Here is a 12,840-nt window from a genome sequence, read left to right as displayed (position 1 = left end):
TGTAAAGGATCTCGTTAAGGGGAGCGTTCTTTAACACATGTTGGACTTCAGACAGTAACCTCTGGAGATGGACGCCAGCCTATGTCACCCCGGCAACCCTACAGTAGGCTTTATTCAGAGTATTTTTTTCTAGCCTTGTAGCCATGCTACGCTATTGGTCAAATTGTGTGTTCTGTGGAGAAGTTAGACCCCACTTTCACTCTTCTAAAAATGCTGCAAACACTCCCAAATCTGAAATTGAAAGCTAAAGATATTAAAACAGAAAAACTTGCTTTAAAAAGGTCCGTTTTTCTCTGATAGCATTTTTAGACTGACTCTTGGTTAGCTTTCATAGCGGGGGCTGAATCCTGGTATTACACTAAGTACTATAGCTAATATTAGCTGCCCTTTTACTGGTGGACATACAATATAGTATTATAATGATCACCAAATATAAACAATAATATGTCCATCTTACTTGTGAAAAGTTATCCCCCAAACCCTCACATCAATAGTCTGTCAATTTGAATAAAAATATCCTGCAGTGCTAAGGCATCTTCTGCTGTTTTGGTTTAGCATAGGAGGGATGACCGCTCCAAGATGGCCACCGTATTTCCTGTGCCTGAGCAACCAATGCGGGGTCTACTCTTTATGGAAAAAAACGTTCAAGGCCACTCTCTTTGGCTTCCAGAGTTTTGAAAATGAAAGAAAAATGATTTTTTTTTCAGAATGACAGATATTCAGGGAGAAGAAGAGGTGCATAGACGTCATAGAAAATAAAGGTAAGATCATAGACAATTTTCAACGGTAATCAGAAAAGAGAGGTCAGCCAAAGATAACATTCAAAAAACTGTGGCTAACCAGTCATGAACCGCATGTCATTGATTCTAATGTGCTACTTGTTGAAGGTTGGGGTTAAAAATAAAAGCATTGTAGTCGAGATACTAAACGGGAGCAGAAAAAATTTATATTAAAGAAAGAAACCTATAGTTTTATGTATGAGCTGCGAAGTGGCATCAAAACATATTTTCACACATTTCTGCACCGCAGTTGTGCCTTATGCCTTATGCCATGTAGAATATGCCAGCACTGATGTACACCATCTGTCGGCCTAAAACTGATTTATGTTTTGGGTTTACAAACATGCATATTGATAAGGATATTTTTTTGTTTCCAATAAATTATTTTGAGTGTGGAAAGAACTGTTGGAAAAACAAGTTTTAAGGACCTCAGTAATTTCCCCATTGCTGCCCATTTAAACAGGTTTCAGTTTCATGCTTGCCAAAAGATTTCCACCAAGTCCAAATAACTGGGATGTGCCACAGGAACTGTGACCAAAGGAAAATTATGTCCAACGTTGCCTCTGGACATTGTTTCACATTGAAAATAGTGAAACATCGCTATTTCCAAAGTAAAAATTAGTATTTGTCTTAGGAATGTAGATGCGGTGCAAAATCTGGCAAGTTTTCAATAAAAAGTAGGACTTGCTTCTACATTGTGGCTTGAGTTTGGCTGCATGGGATTTACTGTGATTGAAGTTCAAAAATAGAACGGGGCAGGTGCTGTGGTCAGAGTGGCAGCGAATAAGCACAACAACTAAAGTATGACACTGAAGATCGGTTTTTTGAGGGCACATTTTTCTTCATTTACGGAATAACATCTATTAAGAGTTGTCTGAGGACTTACACCCCAAACTGACAATCCAATCTTTATGATGAATGTCTTCCTGGTTTGATATAATGAACATTTGCTGCCTCTAGGCCTCCTCTAATGGTGACAAGTAATATTTTTTTAACAAGAAAAGAGAAACTGCAATGAACCTACTCAGCTAATTTATGCCTATAGTAAAGAGCATTGGTAAAGTATGGTTTTCTATTTATTTTGAAAATGACTGGTGCCGTATACAAATATGGTTAATATGTTGAGGGGGGAGTATTATCTAAAATGGACTTCTTTGAGCTTTATATTATGCTATGATGTTATTCCCTTATCAAAAACATACCTGGAGTTTTCCTAGAATTCTTTCATGCATTTTTGATAAATCCTTGAACATCTTGTGGCGTTCACCCTTGGAGCTATACAGTCCAGGACTGTGTGTTGTGATGACGTACTGAAGGCTGAGAGTTGGAAAGAGTAGGAGCTTCTAATGGAGGCCAACTTTCAAGGCATCAAATTTTCCATAAAGGGACATGTTTGATATATACCACATTTATTTATCAGCTGAAGGTAATGTAGTTGATTATGCTTTATAAAATGGCACTATGTGCTTGGAAAATGCATAATACCCTTTTTAATGAGCAAGCTTTATCTCTGTGTACAGTGAGTAGCTTTTGAAGGTGTCTAAACTAACTCCCTCGGCTTTGCATGTTTTCTCGAAAAAACTCGAGTATTTTGTTGGATATTTATTTCCTAACCCACACGGAAGCATATTTGTACAGTGAAAGAAGATAACAATTTGTTTGTATTTAACCTTCCTGATGGAATATGGTGTAGGACCTTGTTTAAGCGCCAACATGACTGATAGTCTTTTTTAGATGTCTTGGGTTTACATGGTTTTCTAAATTTTATAAATAAAACTGAAAAGTGTGGCATGCCTTTGTTTTCAACCCCAAGAATCAATACCTTGTAGAAACCCCTTTCGCTTGAGTTGCAGGTATTTCTGTTCAGTAATTACTCTGCTTCTGTGTTGTCATCCTGCAGGAAGGTATTTTTTCAGCCTCTCAGAGGTTTTTCCAGAATTGCCTTTGCTTTTAGCTCCATCCATCTTCCCATTACTCTGACCTGCTTTCCTGCCTTGGCTCTCCACAGCAACATGCTGCCATGCAGCATCTTGCAAGTAGGCCCAACAGCTTCATTAGTGACCTGTGTAGTGTTATGTTAGATGAACAAAGATTGAGATATTGTTCTATAATGATTCTCCAGTTTCAACTGCCCAGTCGTCAGACGAAGTGGGGGGGAATCATCGAGAGAAAATTTACAGACCTAACTTTAAGTATGAATACAATATATAATATATAATAACAAGGGGGACTCTGAGGGCATTTGAGGCTAAATACAAATACATGACTCACTGATTTGTGCTGGTATGTTACCAAAAATTCCAATATATTATGCCGTTTCTGGTTGCAAACTGACAAAATGTAAAACTTTCAAAGGACATGAATGCTTTTGCAAATGGGAATGTTCTCATTTTACAAGAAATATGTTTAATCTTGAACAGTTCTTTGCATACAATCTCAAATATCCCCCACATAGCCTTGGTATCTTGGTATACAGACATGTTATTTGTACAAACATTACTCTTTACTGCATGCTTGCTGAACTAATGCTTTCCCTCCGCTGCAGTCCAAAAGGAATAGATCAGTTAAAAATAGATCTTTCACGCTTAAGTCGTGGCAAATGTCTAGCTTGTTGAAAGGGAAGTCACAGAGTGGAAATGAAATAATATATTAGAGTAAAATGCACTTATGTAGTTGGATGGATGCTGGTTCCCTACTTGCAGAGACGTAGTTGGCTTGTGAGTGGGAGGAGAGAAAAATGTGTTTGGGGACAAGTGAGGGAGCAATGAAACGAAGCGTGATGCCTGCCTGATGGAATCAGAGTGAAAAGAGCAGAAAGAAGAGAGAGAAGAATAATTTTGGGAACATCAAAGGTTGATTAGAAGCAATGAGCCGAAAGCCTCCATAATGACAATCGCATATATCTGATAATTGATGATGTAAAGCTGGTGTCCACAAGCACTGGGGACCAACAGTGGTGTGGTCTCTTGTACTCCTTTTGCACAAATGATTTGGTCATCCACCATCAGTCAGGATTTTTAAATTTGCAGGTGATGTGACAATATTGACTGAAACAATGAAGCAAGGCGAAATTAACTATAGAGCAGTGCTATACATTTAATAAAACTCTTAAGATCTTTCAAAACCAATCAGATGGTTTTGACTTGGGTAGCAACCTTCACAAAAATGGTGAAGTACAACAGCTCTTATCAAAATAAGCTGGGTGTTTGAAGTGCAGCTGAAGGACAAGTTGCATTCTTTGCCTTCACCAGAGACATCATATGCGTCTAATCAGGGCTGTCTTTAATGAAAAGTAAAACATCCAAAACGTATAGATTCAGGAATCGGAGGAAAACCTGAAGATGAACAGGAGCCGTGGGTGTACAGTAGAAGTTCAGTAACACGGGTATAAAAACTGCAAGAAGACACAAGTGAGACATGGAATGGTAAAAAACAAACTGTGAAGCACAAATACTCAGTATGGAAACTGAAATGAATAATAAAGAATGTAAACAACAACAACAAAAAAACCCTCAGACAAGACCAAACACAAAGTCCATGGGATCATGACGGTCTTCATTTTCCAGCAGGGATTTGCCACCAAACCACACAGCTGAAAGTATCAACACCTGATTTAGTAACCCTAGCATGACTCTGGTTGACTGGCAAACTAGCATGACCAAGCCTCAAAGAGAATCTAAGAAGTGTAAATGAGGATATGAGACACCAGACCCTGGAGGCCACAGCTAAAGGAGTCTGGGCTTCAGCACATCAGCCAGCAGTCCTCAGGCTGATCACCTCCATGTCAGTCAGCCCTCATAATTCATGCAAATGAATTATGAGGGCCAGTATTGGTTGCATATTCTGTACAGTATGTGGACATACATTTAGGTAGTATTTTTTTAAAAAAAAAGTTTTTTGTGGTCTTATGAAGCAATATAGTTGTCTTTGTTGCCTAAAATTAACTTCATTTTTGGAATTTAATCCATGAAAAAAAAACAAAAAACATTGAGATGCACCTGACCTGTACACAGAAGGATCATGTTGGTAAATTACCCCCTGCTTGTTCAATCTGCTTTAAAACCGTCACTAGGGGGTGCTGTCGTTCCTCCTTAGTCCCTCTGACGGAGTGGAGTCAGACACACGGAGAGGCATCGAGGCTCACACGTATCTCCGTCTCCGGAAATCCTCCCATCCCTCCGCCGGCTGATTTGCAGTTCAATAAGTCACAATGTCATCTATTTAGCTTTTACACATTTGGCTGACAAAGGGAAGCAGGCACGCCGGTTTATGAAATATCGTCTCGGACTTAAAGAGGACCTTAATGTTCTCTCTCCTCTGACTTGTTCAACTCCCCATACCCTCTGCCCCTTTCCACCATCACCCTCCGTCCTCTTGCTTCGCTCGCTCCTTCACGTGCACGTGGCCACAGCTTGCATCAATAGAAAGTGAATGAGTTTCGTGCGCGAGGTGCCCTGGAGGTTGAGCGCGCATGAGCACGTGCGGGCTTGGTGGCGAAGTTGGTGTCTATCGATTACAGAGAGAACAGGTGTAGCGTGTGTCTTTGGATGAATAATGCAGAACTAAGCCTTGAGAGGATAAACGAGACGTGGACTCGCGCTCACGCTTTATCTAAAAGTAGCTCCGACACAGTCACGTCCAGTTTCCTATAAGCTTTGATAATTAAGTTTTTCCATTTCTTATTATATATATATATATATAAAAAAATCAACAGTCTGTTTCATTTTCACACAGATTATAGCGAGTTACTTTTTTTTGTTTTTAGTTCAGTTTTCTTTAAACTGTAAACAAATGTTTTCGTCCATTACATCTGGGTGTGGTATTTCCATACAGATAAAAACAAGTAAATTACCTCAAGAAGGCAAAGGAATAATACAAAAAAAAAAAAAAACCCTACTAATATCCTTTACACTTGATTGGTTCTCTAACTGCCACTCACATCCCCAAATCCCACCCTCCCGCAGCCTCCCCAGCCCCACAGCCGTCGCTAGAACCCCACCAACCCCTCAGCCTCCTCCTTCCCAAGCGGCTGCTGAAAGCGACAGAGCTCCTCTCTTCTCTTCTCTTCTCCCGTCCTCTCCTCGCCTCGCTCCGTCTCGCTGATGGTGTGCGCACAATTCTCTCAAGTTGAGCCCAGAGGCGCGTCACTCGCACAGCAAGCGGAGTGAAGCGGTCAATGGATAGACAGAAGGAAGAGGGGAAAACAAGGAGAGAGGACGGAGCACTGTTTGGATTTTCTTGAAGACATTCGATTTCAAGAGTCAGACTTTTGCCTTCGCTTGTAGTGTCAAAATCGTTTCGGACGTGGACTTTTTAAAATAAACATTTGGCTCCGGTTGGCTTTAAAGTTTGCAGGAAAAAAGTGCGATGAAGTCAGTGGCAGCTTACCCAAGATTTAACCGTCCCGTTTGGATACATGAAGCATAAGAGCGCACGGGTTGAAAAGCCCAGCGATTGAAAAAAAAACAAACTGTTTTGAGTCACTACAGACTTTTTGGTCTTCTTTTTTTTTTTTTTTTTTTTTTTTTTGTTGTTTTCAAGAGATGATTTAACGAGCGGACAGTATGCACAGGAAGTACCATTCGGGAATTTCTTTTTATTTCCAACTTCAAAAGGATTTATAGTTTTTCTCCCAGACCTCAGCAGCGTGCTGTTTGTTCGGTCAATCAGAAGTGGAGAGCGCAGTTCGGTCAGGATGAGAGCGTTTATGGCACCGACGCGACAGTGATCCGAAAGTTGGAACAAGACAGAAATAGTACAAGCTGAGAAAAGAAAAAAAAAAACCTCCCAGTTTGTCCTTTTTTTGTGAACATTCCCATTGGCTTTCACCCGGCAGGAAGGTATGGAGACGGTCGGGAGAGGGACAGGCGCGCCGGTGGGATGTTGCCTCTGGAAGACCGTTTTAATTCTCGTCCTGTGGAAAGGTAAGACTTGTTACTGGAAATACGTTCAAACTCTTAATTGTTTCTATAATCACTTTGTTCTTGTGTCGGAATTGGTTTTAATTACGTTTTATCCACACTCGAGGGGAGGAAAAGTCACAATTCAGTTTGTGTTGTTTTTTTTTCTGGTGTGGAGAGTCTGCCTGGACAAAAAGGAAGTTTTCAGCACTTAACTTAATCCATTTGTTCTCCTAAAGAAAAAAAATGTTTATAGAAAAATTTCATCTTGGCAAAAATATAAAGACATGACGTTAGGGTCTTTATCGAATAAAATATAGAATGCAACACATGTATTTTCTCGTGTGAGACAATGAGTAATTGACTGCCGAAGCATCAAATGACAGATGCCTTCTAACTGGTGCCATCTGAGACGCGCCAATTCCGGGGCTGACACGCTCCTGTGCCAGCTGAGCCAGGAACCTATACTGTTGCCCAAATCCACCCATTTTTTCCCAGTTCGTAAGAATTAAAAAGTACATTTTGACGCAATTTATTGCATGGTGTATTTTAAATGGTAGTGAGCGCTTTAAAGCGGAGGTCCTTTTCACCTTTCTTCTAGGTGATTGGATGTGGAAGATGAGAAGAATCGGACTTAAAAGTAAACCCAAGTCGGGATAATTTGGCTTCGTAAATTTAATACACATTTTCCTTTCATTTAAATCAGATCAACAGTTTAATGTTCCTTCCTTCATAGAACTCAGGGATGCAAAAAAAAAAAAAAAAAAAAAATCTCTTTGATCAGAGAAGCGGAACCAAAAATAAGTATCCTGGGACGTTTTAAATACCAGTCGACTTGCACCACCACCCGCTGTAATAAGCGCAAAAAATAGATAATAAAGTGTAAAGCGCGCTGGCTGATTTAAAGCTCTCTGAGTGGGTTCGCACGCCTCCGTTTTCAGTCCAAATGACAGTCCTTCGGCATCAGTATCATAATCCCGCGAGTGTTTTTTTTTTTTCTGCTTCTTCTTCTTCTTCTTCTTCCTTTGTGCGAGTGTTAGTGTGCGTGGCTTTAATCAGCTCGGATCAGTCACGGCCCACTGAGCAGTTAACAGAGGCTGCGTTGTGCGCTCCGGAGCGCGGTGGTCTCCGTGCACTCCGACAGCCAGTGAACGCCGCGCCTGAAAACAGCTGTGGCCGGCAGAAACACGTCTGAGTAACCAAACGCTGAAATCGTCCAAACATTTTCTCTGCTTCTCCACTCCCCCGGTGACCTTTCTGCTCTCTTGCGTTCTCCGCCTATGATGAAATACTTAAGTGTTTTCTCTGCGTGCAGGGACTGTCTGTACCTTTTTGTATCACAGTGAATACAGCTTTCTGACTGCTGTTTAGTCGCTCCCTTGGTGGCAAGTAGGCCGGTTGCGTTGCTCTTTTCTTGTTCTGCCTTGGTGTCTTTCTCTCACCCACATGCTCATGGAGAGTTCTCTTACATCTTGGCTCTGGTTAAAAAGCTTTTATTGGACACTGGTACACCACAGCTCTACTGGTATAATGAATAGCAAACACTGTTAAAGCTTCCAGTCAAACTTGTCTCTGAAAGCAGTCAAATTCACTTCAAGGATAATTTGTTACATGCAGAATAACAGTTTGCATTCTTGTAAATCTGGATTGAATCGTGTAAGATCTTCCTTCCAGAAAAGCTTCAATCTTGACATCACAGAAGGCGCAAGGCAGCTTTTCAGCGTACTTTTTAGTACGTTGCTTTATGTCTTAATTATGGTGAAATTGTGTCTTAAAGTTTAATCATCAAAAGAGATCCAGACTGGGATATATAACGATGCCTAAAAGTGCCTGAAAGTTTCTCGGGGTTGATCAAACTGTCTAGCAAGGCCTGATTTTTAATCGCACGTGTATCGGTTTAGTGGTTTCAGGATACCGAAAGGTTAATAAAAGTTATGATTTTAAACTGTCAAAATGTCGCATCCAATTGTTTCCACGACTCAAAAGTCCTTTCTATGAGATGCCAGAAAATATTCTTGAGTGCTCATGAACTGTAAGGGGCTTCGAAGAACGCTGTGGTTTCCCCTCCCTCACCTCTTGCTGTGCACTGCCAGCCAGCTGGCTTACATGAAGGATAGAGTTCTCTCCGTTTTACATTTTTGCTGTTCATTTTTGGATAAACATTACAATGTGAATTTTTTGTATAAATTGCTCATATTGTGAGAATCTGAGGCATGTGTCTACTTTAATTGTCTTCCTTCAGGTTAAATTTAGTCAAGTCCTATGTGCTGAAAATGTTAAATTTGCTACATATTTTTCAAGTTGACAGGTCAGTGGAAGAGTTGATGTTTTATTATAACTTTTAGTTATTTTTCTTTAATTCAGACATCAAACCTCGAGTTGATTGAGGCAAAAAGAGTCCTTTATTTTGAGAGATGACGAAAAACATGTCACTCTAATTTTCAAAGTATTGAGTTCAATACTTGTTTAAATGCACATTAAATAACTACTAAAAGCATTTTTTTTTTATTGCCACAAAGTCACTGTGGCAATAATATGTTTGCAATACGGCAAACATTTTGTGAGATGTGCAGATAAGTCAATCAGATGCATAGAAAACTTTAAACCAATTGACAGTTGAAGTTTTAAAGATGGTCATTAGAATGAAAGTTTAACCTGTTGGCAACTTAAACGCACCTCAGATCATCAGAAGCTTTGATCTGGGGCGACACTAATGCAAGCTAGATTATGACATCGCCTCATATGTGCAAAAGTATAATTTTTATTTATTTCTATTTTTTGTAAAATCCTGCAGTGAAAATCCATATTCATTTCTCAACTGTGTTTTTGTTTAGAATTTGCAAGTACGTAATCATGCAGTGTTTATAAAAAAGAAAAATAAGCCACTTTTCCCTGCTTTCCTCTTGTTTCCCTTTCACAGCTTCCCTTCTTAATGCGGAGATGTGCTCACATTTAGGTGATTTGTAGGGCTGTCGTGCTAATTTGTCAAATTTTGTAATAAACATCACATCATTGCAACAAAATGTATTGCGCTTTACAGTGTCTCCCAAACTGATGGTATTTGTCACTCTCACAAACTTAAGTGGCATCCCTATTTCAATATGACTGTTTCATTCTATTTACATCATTCTGTTGTTTCATCATCTAGGTCTTCTCCAGGATGTCATTGTGAGTTTTGTTCAAAAGCCAAGCTTCTCCGATGTGCCTGTTGTGAAGCGAACAGTTTGGTGTTAAAGGGCCTATGTTATGTTTTCCAGGCACATAGTGGAATTTTATAGCAGAATCAAGTAACTATACCAACTTGAGTTGTTATCAAAATGTTGTGAATATCAAACATGGCTTAAACAATTTTGTCTTTGCAATTTGACAACTTGAAATTGAAGCTCGTACTGTTTTCGACACTCCCTTTTCAGCACGTCTTCACAAAAGCACTACCTTATTATGCCGTTAAGCATTTTAAGGAGTGTTGGACTGAAAAATAGTTTCTATCGAAGCTCGGCAGACTCACAGATCCACCAGGAGTGTAGAGGGGAAGGTGCATTAAAAAGGTGCTCTGAAAGGCGAAAGCTCGGCTAGAGACTGAAGCCTGGAGGTTGAATTTTGGGGAAATATGCGGTGCAGTGTGGGAGAAAACGTTTGTCACCCCAGTTTGTTGCCATGGCAGAGTGTCATATTTTTTAAACATGCATAAAAGAATCAAATCAACACTTCAGGTATGTTTTTGATGAGGGAATGACATCGTAACATGATATAAACCTCAAAATGGATTGATTTCACATATATCCTCCCCCCCTTTAAGAATTGAGAAGATGAACAGCTAAAGGATGGTCAAACACAGTTGTATAATGTCAGTATGAACAGAGCAGGAAATAACCTGTTTGCAGAATGGTAGCTCCATCCATACATCCCTTTTTGAATCGGCACATTGGAGAAGTCTCCTCCAACCACTTCAGTAAATACCAAACAAAGCAGCTTATTTTGTAGCTGATACCGCTCATAACTTTAAATAAATCCACCACTAAACAGATAAGTATTGGTATGAAATAGGATGGCAATGGGGTTTATGGTTTAGCATAAATGTGACCGTGGGCCACATTTATGCTAAACCATTATCTTGGTTGTATAATGCGTTCACTAGCTGTTGTGATTACTGTACCAGATTGAGTATAGCATCATAATTTGCATCAGTGCCTTTTAAAATAAATGGGATAATAATATCTTTACTGAAGGAATTCAACAATTTATTTGAACTCTTTCTACATTGGTCTGGCTTTATGCTTTTGATAATTAACTAAAAGAAGATTCTAAGATGACCCTTTTTACTGTACTAGTGAAGGCCACCAGGTTTTCATTTAGATTAACCAGGTATTTCATAGAGCTCACAAATTCAGTCTTACAAATTTCTCAATGCCTTTCGAAGAGACACTGTGGCACACAAAATTACAGATCCTCCATCTTACTTAATGACATTTCACCATATTCAACCTTTGCTTCACACCAGTCACCTGGAATGTTTATTGCAGAAAAGCTCAATCTCACTTTTATCTGACTGAAGAATATTGCGTTAGTTGAAGTCCCAGTAAGGTTTTGCATAATTCCACATTTATGTTTGTGATGGTTTGGCAGTTTTTTGTGACATTTCTCCAAACAAATGGTTATATTTCAAGTTTACTGTTGTTGGTGACCCCGAAGATGCCACATTTTGCTGTAGTTCTGCATCAGTGAGTGAGCTTCTGGCCTTTTTCTCCTTTCCATCTTTCTTTCTGTGCTTTGGTGGTAAGATAAATATGGGTCATGTCCAGCTTAGCAGCCAGTGACTAAAACAAACACGCCGGTGTCAAGGAAAGTCACAGATTCCTAATTGGAAGTTGCTAGAAACTCAAATCCACTTAAAACAGTAGAAAATAAATATTGAATAAACAGTTACAGAGCTGCTACAGAATAAATCAAAAAATATTTTTAACATTATCTTTTCACTCTATGAAAAAATATATTGAGAATAATTGTTCCACTTTTTCTACTGACTTTTTATGTATTTAACAGAGTTGGCAAAAAAATATATTCCATTGATATTTATCCACATTGAATCTCCACAGGTCAAATTTGACCAAAACAAGTTTAAGCCTAATGTGTTACAAAAACCAGGCTTTGATTAAATCCTTTAAATTGTTGCGTTTGCTTCAAGGGTTAATTATTTTCTGCTGTTTGCATGGAATTACTTTTTCTTTGTGTCCTCCCATTTATGTTAATATCAGTCAGTAACTCTTCATATAGTCATAATCTGGCACTGTTTAGGCCTTAGATCAGTAATTACCTCTTCTAATATGCTGCTGAATATTAGCTATTCATTTTAAAAGAATGAATGATATGGCCTGCAGTTTTATTGAGAAATTGTCCACAAGGGAGGGTTGAGTTGATATAGTTTTTGACAGTGAAACATTCCCTACTGTGGTTCTCAAACTCTTAAATACCGAAGCGATACTTGTTTGGGCCCAGGGCATTCCTCTTAAGAAAAGTCAAAGGAAAATACTTATTTTTACTTGGCTGTCTGGGGCCATTTAAAATGCTTTTAGCATTAGATCTCATCAGTCTCGGTCTCCAGTTTCACTAGCATGTGCGTTAGCGCTTAGATAATTTAAAAAGATTACCCTTGTGTTTAGCAGTTCATTTCAGAGATTTGCCCCTTATTGAAGCTGCTTTTCTTTGCCTTTTTCTGCAAATGTCCTGTTTAAATGCATTTACGTCTTAAAAGAGCTGCTTTCTTTCCTTTTACATACCTGGAAATACCATAAAGCAGAGTTTCTATTGTATGTGTCAAATGCAGATGGGGGGGAAAAAAGGTCCGTTGATGTTGTGTATGTGTCTGCTTGAGTGTGTTTCACACTACACTGTTAACCTGTAGTAGAATGTCAGCTCACTGCAACATTACTCATGCGTTGTGGGACATTAATAATTACTGATGTTAAATCAGTGATACTCGCACAGATGCACGCATGCACACACAATGGAAGTCTTTACCCTGGCCTTTCTATAAGTTGCTCTTTTTTACCACTTTTATTGTGTCTCATTGTTGGTTTCATTCACTCACTGAGCCATTCATCCACCCTTGTATACCTCATGCATACAGTCACACACTCACGCACACACACAGGCACCCACGC

The 12,840-nt window shown here is 39.3% G+C and overlaps 1 protein-coding gene across 1 annotated transcript in view; it reads left to right on the top strand.

The window, feature by feature from the left end:
* The window catches only part of LOC103469947 (transmembrane protein 132B), a 243,143-nt gene that overhangs the window by 20,259 nt on the left and 210,044 nt on the right, over window positions 1-12,840 (top strand). The window contains exon 3 of the mRNA XM_008418032.2: window positions 6,616-6,703. Within this exon, the coding sequence (XP_008416254.1) occupies window positions 6,622-6,703 (82 nt within the window). The 5' untranslated portion in view covers window positions 6,616-6,621. The remainder of the gene's footprint in view (window positions 1-6,615; window positions 6,704-12,840) is intronic.

Source organism: Poecilia reticulata, linkage group LG9 (assembly GCF_000633615.1).
Source record: "Poecilia reticulata strain Guanapo linkage group LG9, Guppy_female_1.0+MT, whole genome shotgun sequence".
Classification (NCBI taxonomy): Eukaryota; Metazoa; Chordata; class Actinopteri; order Cyprinodontiformes; family Poeciliidae; genus Poecilia; species Poecilia reticulata.
Note: the sequence above shows the minus strand (reverse complement) of the source record. Positions and strands in the feature narration are given on the sequence as shown.